At 37.6% G+C, this 16,406-nt stretch overlaps 1 protein-coding gene across 1 annotated transcript in view; it reads left to right on the top strand.

Annotated features, from left to right (window-relative positions):
• LOC127659897 (teneurin-2-like) overlaps window positions 1–16,406 on the top strand; it is a 333,843-nt gene that overhangs the window by 39,238 nt on the left and 278,199 nt on the right. Inside the window, exon 3 of the mRNA XM_052149875.1 lies at window positions 10,771–10,827. Within this exon, the coding sequence (XP_052005835.1) occupies window positions 10,771–10,827 (57 nt within the window). The remainder of the gene's footprint in view (window positions 1–10,770; window positions 10,828–16,406) is intronic.

Raw genomic sequence — 16,406 nt, 5'->3', positions numbered from 1 at the left:
GATTGATATCGATGATAAATTTTGAGTAATTTTCTATATTTAGCCTATATTCTACATCTAGAACAGGGGTGTTCATTACATAGATCACTATAGCAAGACAATCACTGGTTAGTTGATCTAAATAAAATATAAAATATTGACTTTTTATTCCCTGATGTCTGTAGCTCGTGTTGTTTGATTGATAGGCGGCTGATGTTTGAGCACTATTGTGCCTAAATGATCAAATACACTTTATAATATTCTTGATGAGGCATTAATATAAATGAAGTTGGTTTGGTCTAAAGAGAGCGTAAACAGTGAGACAAAAAGCATATTTGCATCAAAATGTTGGACTTGAAGTGTGTATGTAACTGAATTGAGCACTGTCCTGTAGGCTATGTCATTTAAAGAATTTTAATCAAACAACAAGTTAAACGAGAAAACTACTCTCTGCCTTTGGCTGAAAAACTTGAGTAGCTTTTTATGTAATATTAATGTAAATTAATTAGATTTTTTTTTTTTTTTTTATAATAATGACCCCTGATGCAGATAATGTGTTAATTTGTATAATAAATTACCAGAGAAGTATAGATGATAAAATTATTTATAATTATGCTTAGCCTTTATCATGTTTTTTCTAAAAAAAAGTATCAACCATTGTAGAGCAATAATTCAGGCAGAACATTCCACCAGTCACAAACTTCAGAAATGTATGCATCATGCATCATGCATTAGAATGAGAACACAACTATTGCTGGGCTTAAAAGATACAAGAACTAAATCAAGGTGGAACATTGTATCTCAAAAGGAGGACAATGTGGCCCCCCATGTGCTACTTAAAGAAATAGTTCAATCAAAATGAAAATTCTCTCATAATTTACCCACCCACATGCCATCCCAGATGTGTATGACTTACTTTCTTCAGAAGAACACAAAGTAAGATTTTTAGAAGAATATTTCAGCTCTGTAGGCCCATACAATACAAGTGAATGGATGCCAAAAGTATGACACTCCAAAAACCACATAAAAGCAGCATAAAAGTATTCCATATGACTCCAAATGAGTAGTTGAATCCATGACATCAGAAGTGATATGATAGGTGTGGGTGAGAAAAAGTTCAATATTTAAGTCAATTTTTGCTAGAAATTTGTCACCCTGCCCAGTAGATGGCGATATGCATGAAGAATGTGAATCACCAAAAAGAAGAAGAATGTGAAAGTTAAAGTTGAGATTGACTGAGTAGGGAGGAAAAAGTAAAATCTGAGTAAAATCAACTTAAATATTGATCTGTTTCTCACCCAACCTATCATATCTCTTCTGAACACATGGATTTAACCACTGAAGGGTCCTGGTTTCTTTTACATAATTTTTTTACACAATACCATGGTACTTTGATATATGTCATTGTACTTATTAACTGACATTTGTATATACCTTGGTATTTACATGATAATCCAAGATACTCAAACAATACCATGGTATTTCCATGGAAATACTGTGATATTGTTTGGTACTTTTCTGTTTGTAATTCATATTTACACAAAAACAGGTGGTTTAAAGCATGGACCTAAAAAAATTGTGACCTGAAAAAATCTGAACAATCAAACAAATAAAGAGATGAGCTGCAGTGCTTGCCATTTTTCTAAATCTTAAAGAAATTTATGGGCAGCTGGCAGATGTGCTCATAAAAGTCTCTGTACTGCAGAGCACATGCAGGTGAAAGGAGAACACTTGTAAATTTCTGTGTCAGCATCCATGCCCCACATCTAAATAACATTGAACTCGGCAAAGAATGATTAAAACATGCATTAGTTGATATAAGAGCCAGTCTGGACATTGATTTAAGCATTAAATATTCCTGCCTTTTTACAACTCTCCTTCGAGAGATCTCTTTCAGTCCTCTTCCCGCTTCCCCTAGAATATTGGAGTCAAGATTGCCATTGCTGTGTTCATTACATTCCAGATTTAGTTAATGAAACAAACCTAGGCTGACTCAGGCCTTTATGAGCACAGATCAATCGGGCCCCCAGTAAATCTGGGCTTAACTGTACCCTCTCATCTCAATGCACTGTAGAATGTTCTGCCGCCCTCTGGCCGACCATCAGACACCACAATATATCATAAAGGGAGGGGTGAAGATGGAGTTATATTTAGCTGGCTGACCTTTCTAAGACGTTGACTGTCTGTTACCCAACCGTCTTCGTGTCTGTGTGCTCGGCTGATTGTTATTTACTGTACACAATACCGGTTCTAATGTCAGCTTGGAGTGCTCTATTAGTTGTGCACATGAACACACATGCATACCATATTTAGAAATAGATCGTGCAATCTGACAAGACATTTCCACGTCTTTACTTTAGAGATTTTAAAAGCCTGATCTCATTTTGTTGGTGCAGCTATCATTATGAAGACTCTCCATAGACATAAAGATTTTTATACTGTACGAACTATAGATTATATCCCCTAACCCTAACCCTAACCCTAAACCTAACCCTCATTAAAAAAAACTTTCTGCATTTTTACATTTTTTAAGTGATTTGAATTATGGGGACAATAGAAATAACCTCATAAACCACATTTATAGCATATATCCTTTTATTACCAGTTTGGAACCTAAAAAAATGTCCCCATAAACCACCCAAACCCAAACCCACACACACACACACACACACACACACACACACACACACACACACACACACACACACACACACACACACACACACACACACAAAATAAAGAGTTTTTGTGTTGAATGGAGCAAAACAATAGGGACCAATTTTCTTTTGCAGACAAAAACAACAATTTCTGTTACTATCTGAGCAGTATATAGCCACTACTACACCTGCATCTTTGCAGTCAGGAAAGATTGTGAATGCCACATTGTATAAGTATATGCTGGGATATTTTCTTTGAAGTAAAATCTTTGTGAATGCATTTCCTTCTATCTCTCGCTTCTCTTTCTTTTTCCTCTATTTTCCAAATACACAGAAATTCTGCGTTAATTTGTCAGACATGATCACGGCACTATAGAAACAGAGGTTTGATTGTGGGAGTATAGTGTTCAACTACTGAGCTGATTAATTTGTGGAACATTTGATGTCTACAATGTGCTCTAATTCTGTGTTGTAATGAAAGTCATCAGCAGTAAGTCTCAGCTGTGATTTTTGACAAAAGATAGTGATTTAGCATTGGCCGGGGTTTCTCAGACACCTGATGTTCTCCTCTTAGACTTGAAAGCCATTTTGTTATAATACATATTTTTGAGAATGCATTTATTATACTTTTTCTGCCTTTTTGTTGTTGTTGTTGTTGTTTTCCCCATTTAGCCTAATCTCTTTTTAAGAACATAATAGTAATTCTACTCTGTGTGTGTAGTTGAGATAGATGTTAGAATATTGCTAAGCTAGAACGTGATCTTGTATTCACCAAAAAACAAACAAACTGCATATTACAAACAATAATTAGGTAAAAAAGTACATTTGAAATAATATGGAACTACTATTTTTGCTATTATACTTTGTGGTACTGCATCATATAAATGTTTATAAACTGTTTACATTTTTGACGCTATCTGCCATATTAAACAATGGACATGCCCAGTGTAAACAGGGTGTCATCACCATAAACTATCAAACTGTCATGACATTTGAAATATTCATGAATGTAACTGTTTAGTTACTGTTTTGCATCGGTCCAAGTGCTTTTTAACTGTCCCATCATTCAATAACAGTCCTTTGTAAAGCTTGAATAATTTTATGACTGGTACACAAGCAATCCATGCTGATATGAGACGAAAAAACATGAAATCCATGCTGAAATATGCTGAAGAAATATCCACATCAATTTTCCAGTATCCACATTGCCGGAAATGTATCTAAACGATCAAAAACGTCCATCAAGCGCATGTTTTCATACACCAAGAGTTAAAAATAGCGCAGATGGGTGAAAAAAACATGTCTATGAACCGTTTGTGCTCAAAACAGCATGAGGCAGCAGCTGAATGACAGAGAATGGCTTCTCCTCTTCCGAGATGTAGCTTGACACCACGTCTTTTAAAAACGGCCTGAGATATGTATCAAGCGGTTAAAAAGTTCTGTCTGTGCATGTTTAAATACAAAAACAATTTAAAATATTCCAGATCGGTCCCCTTTGGTGTTCAGGAATAGTTAAAGCACAGAAGGCCTTGTTTGTCCTTCTCAGTTTATGAACTGAAGCACTAGTGGGCGGGGCTAAGGGTGCGATGATGTAAAAGTAGGCTTTGATGTTTTTGAACTGTAGAGGTGGTCATAAATGAATGGGCCCCCTAGTGACGTAGGGTAGGCAAGGAAGCAGAGAATGAGGAATTTTTAAGCTTTTATTGCATTGGGGATTAAGTTTTGAGTTCTGAAAATTACAATAGGTTTTAATAGTAGAAAGACCTCTTATATGTCAAAATATCAATTAAAATGTGATTCCTCATGACATATGACCCCTTTAAATGCTGCCTAGTTAGGCATCTTACAAGGGTTTGGAACAGAGGTTTTGATACCATAGATGAATATTTATTTCCCCATCTATGTGGCCTAAATCAACAGAAGTATTGTTTCAGATGTATAGAAAGCTGTTACCTTATCTTTTCTTGTCTTTTAGAATTACATGCACTGATGAATCATGAATTAAGAAAGTAAATAGTCAACTTTTATTCCAGGTTGTTTTTAACACTCAGAGCTGAGCTCAAACACATGGAACACATGGATTGTATCCCACAACTCTTTTCGTGTTCAGTTTATCTAGAACACTGACACACAATGCTCTCTGTATTTCCCATGTTTACCACATATTTGACCAATGTTGTCAAGCCAGAGTCAGCAATTTTAACAGAGCACTATGCAGTAGTGAAGGCAGGCCTTCAGGGGCTTGATCCAATGCTCTGTGTTTGGGGCTACAGAAGCTGATTGAGTTTGTGGGTGACAATGTATAGTGCGAAGGACTAGGTAATGTTGTTAGAGAATTAGTGCCCCATGATGAATTGTGCGACAGAGTGGGTCTGACAGGCCCGTGGTGGTTTACTCTTAGTTGCGCAGTTTATACTCAATTATACGGCAAGGACTTTTCACTTTTGTTTAGGTCAATTATTTTTCCCCCGCGTGACATCACAGCTCATTGTTAAATGGTAAAAAGCCCTGTATTCTTGGATGAAACTTTGGTGCTGCTTGTCTTTATGAGCTCAACTGGGTGTTGAGTTCTCTGCCTTCACGTTGGGGTTGTTAAGATTTTATTTTTTGGAAATTGAAGGGTCCTGTAATTTCACAGAGTTGCAAAAGAAGCAGTATTGGAGGACAGCCAAATTCTCCTCTCGTCAGAGTCAACGAGCAACACTCCAGTGAGGGCTCTATATAATAGAGCAATAACAGCAGACAGGACAAATACAGGAATGAATATAACTGTATTTCTGACTCAATAATAACACAGAAGATTCATGCAGGATTTGAGCCTGTTGCGTTGAAGATATCAAACACACAGTGCTCTTTTTAATGTGTTGGCCATAATTCATTGCAAAGGATTATTGATCCTGGCTGGCATTTCTTCCCCTCAGTCACTTCATAAAGGATTGGATGACTGGGAGGGACTGATAGGTGTGGCATCTTTCATCTCTTTCCTCCATTACTTTGCATCTCAATGACATCGATCTACAGGCAGAGGCCATCTCTCCAGAGAACTGCTTGAAAATCTGAATTGGCAAGGCTAGATGTTAATACAATCCTCTTAAAATACACCACTAGGAATTCTCTGACCACCTATTTAAATGTACATTTTCTTCACTATATCATGTTCAGAAACACTGGCTGACCATAACGTACCAAGTTGTTACCAAAGACACAAAATGTTGTCAACAATTACAAAGATGAGACGAAAAGGAGACATCATGAAGATAATGAAAATAATTTTAATTAAATCATAATGTTGATGAAAATATTATGAGAAAAAATAACACTGCCAGATATTTACAGTGCACAACCATAAGGAGAAACATATTTTTTTAGAAGCAGCAGCATCCAGAACGAATTGGTTAATCGAATCCAATAATCCAGTATTTTGGGTCTTTCCCCGCTTGAGCTGCATTAACAGAAATAACTGAACAATGACAAAATGAAGCGCTTTACAAACAGATTAATTACTTCACTCAAATGCATCATATTTATACATGAGATACAACATATATGTAATATTACAATTTGCATCCGCACAGACAATCAAGCGATTGATCAGGTATATATTTTAATAAGCCTATAAAGCATTCAGAAAAATTACAAATAAAGTAACTTAAAGTAGCTAATACTGTAGACTGTTCATTATATTTTAATATTTCAGGAGTTCTGGTTTGCATATCTAGGGCATTTTTGTCAAAAGACTAAAACTATGACTAAAACAAAATAATAAATACAACTGAGAGTGACTCACTTCAAAGCTTAAAAAAAGACATTGATCAGCAACTTGTGTGTCATATTCCAAGTGATCTGCAGGCATTTGATAGGATTTGTTAAGATAGATATTACTGCAAGATATTAATTTAAGTAATTTTGAGTGCGTATGTTAATGTCATTAGTGTGATGAGAGACGCACGGAGAAGCACTTTAAAGTGAAACACTATCAACTGCCATTGTATTAAAAAGATGGACCGGGTGATTAAACAGCTTCTGTCACAGAACAACTTTTTTTTTCTGCATTAGAAAGAAAGTCATAAGGGTTTTGAATGTCATGAGGGTAAAGTAAATGATGACAGAATTTGTTGAGTTTTGGTTGAACTATACCTTTAACATCTCCATTATGGTGCAATACATTTTAACATCAGAACAGTTCTGCTCTTCATATGATGGCAGGAGGATAAAAAATTATTCCTAGTTCCTGAATTTCATTGGCATTCTGTTTTTCTCACGCTGCATACATTATGTTCTGAACATTCTCTTTATTTTTTGCTTACTCTGTTCTCTGTGATTTTGGAATGATTAAAGGAACACTCCATGCCTTAAATGCACAGTCGTTGTTGTCTGACAATTCAGAATCAAGGTAAGCTCTTGTTGGCAAGGCTACAAATTTTAAATTACTCATAATTTAAATTCACATTGTCAAGACCAAGGTTAGATCAATTAGTGCATAAATTGTATTGCCATTCCCATGGCAGAGTTATCTATCATTGAGTGTTCTCACACAAGTTAACAGAAAACAACAACATACAGTACAGTTGTGGCCAAATATATCGGCACCCTTGCCTCATTTTTTATTTTATTTAAATTTTTTTGCAATGTTTGCTAAAGAACATTGTTATATCAAAATAACCAATAAAAAATAAATCAAAAAAGCTGTAAAAATACTGAATCTTGTAGACCTGGAAGTTATTATTAGCAAACTACATTTAATATTGTGTGCTTCCTATAGCCTCCAATGACACTGCTACAGCTGTCTACAGGCAGCTTGGCCTAACCTTATTTTGAAAACTGCTCCAACATTTTCTGATTTAATGGGTGCTTTCTTTATACTGCCTTGTATATGTCTCTCTTTGTACTACTGTGGGATCTGGACTCTTTGCTGTCCACTTCCAAACGGTCTCAAATGTTTTTTTTTTTAACAATTGTGTGCTTTTTGGGTGTGATTTGTGAATGACCTGCTAAAGACCAGATCAGTCATTTTGAAAGGTCAAAAATACTTTCAATCACTAAATTTCCATAGTGATATTACCCCAAAGCGGTTATTAAAACCGTAGGGAGGAGAGTGTAGCAGTGTGCACAGTAAGAGCAGTACTCTCATCCATCCATGTCCGGTGCAGTGGGCCGCACCCCCACCTCCATCCTTTAAACCATCCTGTTTCTAATAAATGTGCAAATCACATCAGTTTGTGAACTGAGGAGTTTGTGCTTGTGAAGGTCACTTCATGGCCATGTTGACAGGAGCTTGGGGGATGAGAGAAAAAGAGAATATAAAAAGACAACCTTTCCTTGGAGACAAAAGCAGTGCAGGTTCTTTTTCTGAGCCATGTTAGAGTGGACACAAATGCCTCTATAGATTATGAGTACAAGTCATAAATACACACTTCCAACAGAATTTCACAGCACATCAGAGAAAATTGAAGTGACCTTGAAGGTGCTTTGATGAATTTTCTCATCAATGACTTTTGAGTCAACTATTTCTTAGCTGGGTACACTTTCAGTGCCATGAAAATATTAGTTCATCTCTGTCAATGTTGCCCATGATGACAACAATACAGGGTGAATGGAGCTCTATCCTCAAGGTAGCCACTGCACTCTCCGTCTCAGCAGGTTCCACACCGATTAAAAATTCCAGTTATTACTCTCTAAGCCATGCAGATATCTGAAAGGTTTTGCATCCTGTGGTCTGATTTGCTTTTCAGCCTCTTATGGTGTCTCCATGGGAGCCATAACAGTAGCAAAATATTACCCAACATTTTTTCAAAACATGCTGACTACAACAACACGCAGCTAATTGAGAATTTACTCGCCAATAATGACTTATCATACTCTGCTCACCACAGTGCTGATGCAGGCAGGCTCATTTAGCAAGCCAGAGTTTACCGCTTAATGAAGTCTGAAAGTGTCAGACACAGGGAGAGAGAGGACACGGGGTTGCATATGGATTTGGCCATTTAAAATCCCCTCTCTGCGGTGCCCTTGTGTATTTTTTATTGATATATTTTCAACAAACCTCATTTGCACATTTGCTTGATGAGCGATTCAGTGAAAGGATACAGTATTGCTATATTTTATTTTAGTTTTTGCTAGGTCAGTGGGTTAAGTGTGTATCATAGCAGTTCCCTGGCGATATAATGTATCACTCTACAGTTTTTTTTTTTTTTAGTCTTTCTGAAGGAAAGTGCTGCTGGATCATATCTTTTTGTTTGAATTTAATTTCAGTTGTTTTTATAAGTGATCAGCTGCTAAATTGTTATGTGAGTCCTCTCTGTCTTTAAAATAAATGTCATCTGCCTGATGGTGGGTTTGGCTAATCTTCTGAACTGGTTTTCCTTGTATCTCTCTCACCAGCATCAGTTTGTAACACTTTGCCAGATCAAGGCTCGATCAAAGACTTCAACATTCACATGTGGTGTCCCACAGGGGTCAGTTCACGGACCTTCTCTATTCCTCAATTACATGCTCTCTCTAATTGTGTGTTATTTGGTTGAAAGAGATTGGCAATTGTTGTGACTTGAGTTCAAGATGAGAGGAAATGTTATGACCAATTTATGCAGAAATCTAGGTAAATGCAAAGGGTGCAACTGTACAAATATTATATTATATTTTTTTTATCCTCCATTTCTACCTGTCCATATCTTTTTCAAATTTTCATTTAATTTGACACAGTTTCTTCTTCACTGACCAGATGTCACAGTTTCATCTTCACTGACCAGAGTTCTCTCACTCTTTTTTTTTATTTAATTTTTTTTTTAAATTTAGTTTAGTTTTGATTATTTCATCATTTACCCTCATGCCATCCCAGATGTGTATGACATTCTTCTGTTGAACACAAACTATGAATATCTCAGCTCTGTAGGTCAATACAATGCAAATTAATGGTGACCAGACCTTTCAAACTCCAAAAAGGACATTAAGGCAGCTTAAAATAATCCAAATTACTTCAGTGGTTAAATCCATATCTTCAAATGCGATATGATAGGCGTGTTATATTCAATATTCAAGTCCTTTTTTTCTATAAATTCTCCTCCCTAGCCAGTAGGTGGTGATATGCAAAAAGAATGTGAACCGTCAAAAACAAAAGAAGAATATGGAAGTGAATGTAAAAGTGGCATGTATAATAAAGATGGATTTTAATGTTGATCTGTTTCTCACTCACACCTATTATATCACTTCTGAAAATATGGATTTAACTACTGGCGTTATATGGGTTACTTTTATGCTGCCTATATATGCATTTTGGACTTTCAGAGTTCTAGCCACCATTCACTTACAGAGCTGAGATGTTTTCAAAAAGTTGTCCTTTGTGTTCAGCAGAACAAAGAAAGTCATACACATCTGAGATAGCATGAGGGTGAGTAAATGATGAAGGAAAGATATTTTTTTTAAACTATCCCAATAGGTTAAGTTGTTCAAATATTTGTAAAAAAAAACAACAAAAAAAAATAAAAACACGCAAAATTGCAACTAAACTTTGTCTGCCAGTGATCACCATACATTTTTGTTGTACGGTAAAGAGCAGTTTTCAGATTTGTTCTACAGGAAAAAAGTAATTCTAGTTTTAAGTGAGATGATTAATATCCAAATGTTCACATGTGAATGGAGAATTTCTGCATTATAGAAACTTCTGTAAAATAGCCATGCAATTTTTTTATTAAATATTTTTGTATTTGAAGTTGCATTTAAATTCTCAAAAATCTGACGGGGCATGTTTGTACGGCCATGACGCTGCCCTTCCATTCCTATTCTAAAGCGAGAGAGGCTCCATGTCAAATGCAAAATGAAATTGAGAGAACTTAAGAGAAACTTGTCAGACTCAGTCACAACTGTGGAAGTCATTCAAATCTGTTTACCAAGTTGAGACCACTTGAGAACTCATCAACATGCAGGCCTGTGGTGCACAGTCACATCCTGTACAATTGTGAACCTGTTTTAAACATGAGACAGAGCTATAGAGAAGCACTTGCATGGGTGGTTTTCCATGTTAGTGCTTTAATGCATTGTGTGTTTTTGCTTTCTCTGTTATGCATGCTTTGCTGTTTTGTCTTTTACCTTTACCTTTTTTATTTTCTCCATTTCCCCTCCCCACATGATGCCACTAAAGCCTACCTAGATGATGATGTCGATGATATCGATGACCCATTCGGTGATATTCCATTCAGTAAGTCACCATTTAACCACAACCCTTGTGAAAATTGTAGACACCAGAAGCCGATTCCTACAGTATGTCATAGGAACTCATCAAATAGAATCCAAATCCCTGGTCTTCAAAGAATGTATTTCCTTATGTTTATGTGTTTGTGCATTTCATCTGTGTTTGTGGGGTGTTCATAAAACTGATAGACATTTCCTCTGTGACCTCTATTAATTTGATCTAGCTGCCTCTTTTTATTGTGCCCACTTAGGCAGTGGTGGGCCATGCATTTACAGTCTAGGCCTTCAGTGTGATTTATTCCATTAAGTTTCTCAAACACAGTTTCTCAATGAATAAGACACCCTATGCCTTTGGGCATCATGCATTATGTCGCAGCTAACTAGTAATACCAATTGACATTTTAAAAGCACATCCATAAACGAAAGCCAGAACTTGAAATTACATTTAATGCTGAAGCAAACCCAATTTTAACAGCAGCATGTCTGTAATACCTGGAAAAATCTATCTAATAATTTATCTAATAACACATCTAATAATGTGATTTAAATGTTGCTTGCAACAAATAAAAATTTGTCAGGGTACACAGTTTTGCTGCATTCCATTCAAGTTGGATGTGGGATATTCCTTCTTGTGGGATGGTCCCTCATCTATAGTCATGAAGGCTGGGTCATGACCGAAAGAACTAGGTCGCGAGTACAAGCGGCCGAAATGGGCTTCCTCAGAAGGGTGGAGGGCTTCTCCCTTAGAGATAGGGTGAGGAGCTCAGTCATCCGCGAGGAGCTCGGAGTAGAGTCGCCGCTCCTTTGCATCGAAAGCCAGTTGAGGTGGTTTGGGCATCTAGTGAGGATGCCCCTGGGCGCCTCCCTAGGGAGGTGTTTCAGGCACGTCCAGCTAGGAGGAGGCCTCGGGGAAGACCCAGAACTAGGTGGAGAGATTACATCTCCACACTGGCCTGGGAATGCCTCAGGGTCCCCCTGTCAGAGCTGGTTAATGTGGCTTGGGATAGGGAAGTTTGGGGCCCCCTGCTGGAGCTGCTGCCCTCGCGACCCGACTTCGGATAAGCGGTTGAAGATGGATGGATAAACTTTCCACTTTTCTCTATTTGTTTGTAGATTAATTAAGAGTGAAAAGCGATTAAAAATACATAGGTAAAAAGGTGATTGAGAATGAAAGGATGAAAAATATGTATTTATTTGGCATGTTAGGCCAGCAGAGAAGGCTTTGCTGGCCCTAAGTATTCACCACTGCACTTAGGGGGTTTCAACCAACATATAAAATAGAGTCTCCTTTTTAAATTAGTTTAGAATTGGCCTTGACCCTTTCTGTTTTTATTACAATGTTGAGTTCCTAACAAGTATATTTCATCTTTATTGGTTTGCTTTCCATGGAAACAAAAAAAAAGGGATCCGAACACTCTTTCCTGGCCTTCAGAAAGGTACATGCTAGAGTAAAAATGTAGCTGTGGGTGAAATTATTTTTAGATGGGATTGTTGTGGTCATTAGAATTCAAAAAGTGGTGAATTTGGTTGCATTAATATGTCACTCTAGTATGTACATTCACCACTATTGTTAATTTGGTTTCCTGTATTTGAAGAGAATCTCCGAGAATCTCTTTTCTTCTAGAGAGCCAAACCTTATTTGTGTCATCTTGAAGCATGAATTCATGGGTAATGCTATCTTATTGAATTTTAAAGTTTTCATTTGTAGACAATTAACGCTGTGACAGTGCACTGCATTACGACCGACTTTCTCTCACTCCGAGAGACAGTCTTCACACTCCCATGATAGACTGCTTAAGTATATTAACACAACTAATCATCTCCAAGATCATCAGAATAAGCCCACATAACAGAAATCTTCCCTTGGATAATGGATAAAACCTTTGCATAGACTTGACATCTAAAAAATAATTTAAAATCAGACTCTGTATGATAAAGAATACAAAAGACCCATCAGGCAGCATTCTCTGCAGAGTCGGATGAGGAAGAGGTGAGATTTCATCTGATGCAAACAATCAAAGTGCCTCTGAAATGGAAAGGAGCAGTTCGGAGGTGACCTTGCGAATACAAAACACATTGGTTGCCATGTAGGGTTGCAAATCAGGGGGTTCAAAATAGCATTAGTGGAAACATCATTATATTTTTTTGTTTCTTCTCGGTCTGTTGGTGTTGCAGGGTGGTGGTGCTTAAATAAACACATGCACGCACGCACGCATGCACACACACACACACACACACACACACACACACACACACACACACACATGCACACTTGGAGATCTGCTCCTAATGCACCCCATGGTCGATCAGGGCTTATAAGAAGAACAGAAGACAAGACCCAGTCCAATCAGTGCTGCTCACTGAGTCTTACTGATTTGCTCCTTTCTGAATCTGTGCCTCTCTTTCATACATTCTCCCTCTGTCTCTTTCCCTCACAGTCTTTTCCTCCGTCTTAATGGCAGATTGTGTCTCCAACTTAGTGTGCAACTTTCTTCCCCTTTCATCAAAAGTCTAAAAATTATAAACTCCATCAATCTCTGTTCCTTAACAGATTCTGTAACCAATTAGTTTCAATGTTTGGCAAAAAACAGGATTTTCGGTTCATTTATCATAGGCTTTGTATAATTATTGGAACAATTAACTTCTCGGCAGAACGTGTTGGTATTTTCCATCAGGGGACATGATGGGTCCACGTCTCCTGGTCCTTATTTTGAAATGGTTCTACAGTGACAGCTTCATTTGTTTACATTTTGATTGTAAGGTGGCAAACGATCATAATGAGTACTTGTTTTGCTTTGAGCCCTTTAATGCATCTTAGTCTGTCTTTCTCATTCCTTTTTTGTACTTTTCTTTGCAGAGATTGTTTGGTTACACACCAGGTATTTAATTTGGCTGACAAACGTATTTAAAATATGAATTCTGCTTTAAAATAAAATATGCCTCATTACTTTTTTTTATCTTTAATTCAGTCATTTAAAACATGTTCATCATAGAAGAGGTGTATTCAAGTATTTGTTTTGTTCAAATTGCAATTGTAATGGAATTTTGAGTAATTTAAAAGATGTGGACAAAAAAATGAGCATCACGTCATTGACCCTTTTGAACCCTGCCTCCCTGAATTTGTGGAACAGCCAGCCAATACTTAACTGAACTGGTGATATCAGCCAGCACATGCTATTTTTATGTTTTTAAGAACATTTACTGGGTGTGCCATCTGAGGCTGTGACCAAGAAATGTAGAGTTTGGTTTCTGATGTCCTACAAGACCCTGAAGGATCGCTCTGCAGTCACATTGCTAATTAATTACAGCGGCAAATCCATCAGGCTATCAGTAATCCCAGGTTACAGCTTCAGACAGATTTCAGCTGCCATTACATCGTTTGGGGTTATGCTGTAACATACGTTTGGTTATGTTAAGATAATGTTTTGGTAGTATGTTGCATAGCTGATTTGACTTGTGATAACAGTGGGCTTTTATTCTTTGCTTTGGCATTAAGAGTTGTCAAGGAGATTGTTTTCACACCCATTCTCTTCCTTCTCTTTCAATATTCGTCCATCACATGCATTTCAGGATCTTGCTGTGAAGCTGATGGCTTGCTTTTGTTTGTTTTTTGCCAAAGCTTTGGGTTTGTTAATTAAAGAGAGTATCAGGGTGTAGTGATCACATTGCTAGTGTCTGGTCATTTTGACCAGACTGCAGGAGATTGAGAGAAAGAGTTAAAGGGGACTTTGAGGAAAGGAGAAGCATATAATTTAGGGAAATAGGCCTTGTGCAAATGTTGCCCCCGGCAGAGCATAACGATGGTGTATATTTCTGCTTGGGGTGATAGATGATATAAATTAATGTTTACCTCCCCCTCTGGAACAACAGTGCTTTATGTGTCTTACAGCTGAGCAGAGTGCTTGTTGTTTCCATTGTTTTATAAGCCAGCAAGAATTTCCGAATTGTCTCCAGTGTGTCTACAAAAGAGCTCACATGGCATTCATCTCTGAATTTAACCTCGGCCTACCAGAATCTTCTCTCACAAATGGATCTACTTGGTTTGCCAGATCAAGTGAGACAAGTTTGGAGGCAGACGGAGGGAAGTCTGGGAGACATTAGTTTCTAGACACTCTTAGAATGTACATGGCAAGATTATTATTCATTCCTCGTCTGCTTAAAGATATTCCTCCCAGGCCAAAGGCATGATGGGATGCCCACCCTGGTGAGCCACAAGCCAGCCTTTGTCGACTCAGTGTGGCCCCCTGCAGAGCTTGGAAGGTGGGCATAGCTGAATCGGTGTGATGCTCAGGAATACTGGCAGGCGGGCAGATGTGCCTATTAGTAGGGTGAGCAGGAGTCTCTATTCAGCAGAGCGTCTCTTAACACTCATCATTAATAGTGGTTTATTAGAGCCCCATTGGTGTATCTGAAATCTTCCAGATAGCCGCCCTCCTTCTCTTCCTCTGAAGATAACCAAACTAGCGAAAGCCTCCTGTTGCTTTCGATGAAATTCTGGGGTTGGCTATCTGACATCTTTGACCTCTCTAAATCTGTACCAATGAGCAAACCTAGTGAGTTATCTTGCTCCCTACCTTCTCTGGCGGTAAGTGACTGATTTGGAATACTTTACATAGGCAGGAACTCCTTATGTCATACCTGTTAAGCTCTGAATGTTAAGCACACAGGAGACTTAACTCACAATTGATTTCAGACAATGCAAGAGGAATGACATGATTCTCTAATAAGCACAACACTGAAACAATTAGTCGACATTATCGACAACGTCAACAATTAACAATCATCGACAAAAATGTTCTTTGTTATTTGATGTTATACTACAGATCTGTTGAACGGTTCCATATCACTTTGCCAAATTATTCCAGTTATTTTAAAGAGCCCTACAGGCTAAAACAACAAAATAACCAAACTAAAACCAAGATGCTGGTTAAGTACATTGGATAAGAATGACAAACTATTTCTATAGTCTAATATCCTACATTTATTTCAATTTCGATTGAAAAGCATCCTTGGGCTCCCTCTCGTTCTCTCTTTCACTCTCTCTCTCTCTCTTTTTCTCTTTTTCTTTCGCTCTCATATCACACACACACACACACACACACACACACACACACACACACACACACACACACACATACACACACTGTACATTCTACCACAGCAAAGTTTCAATGTATTTTGCCCTAAACTATCCTCACATAGCTATGGAAAGCACAGCGCTAACCCTCCCCCTCTCTTTCACTTGCGTGCGCACTCACACACACACCGAAAAGCAGCGCTTTCTCTGTTGCTAGTTCTATCGTGACGTTTTCAACGAAGCAACGAAGGCTTGAGCTGTATCAAAGCTAGGTACAATTGATCAATACAACAGTTCCATATTATCTGAAATATCTGTGGGAAACACCCTCGCGCTCTTAATTGAACTCTTAATTTAACGCTTTCAGCATTTAAATTAATTCTTATTTTAAAACTCATGTATTATTTGATCTGCTAAGTTGTTTAAATCATAATTTTTACAGTGGTTTTAGGGTTTGTTGACATCACATCATCATGGCAACTAAGTTGTATAATTGGATAGAACTTACA

The sequence above is a fragment of the Xyrauchen texanus genome, chromosome 19 (assembly GCF_025860055.1).
Source record: "Xyrauchen texanus isolate HMW12.3.18 chromosome 19, RBS_HiC_50CHRs, whole genome shotgun sequence".
NCBI classification, from domain to species: domain Eukaryota; kingdom Metazoa; phylum Chordata; class Actinopteri; order Cypriniformes; family Catostomidae; genus Xyrauchen; species Xyrauchen texanus.
The sequence above is the reverse complement of the archived record's forward strand: the minus strand, read 5'-3'. Positions and strand labels throughout refer to the sequence as shown.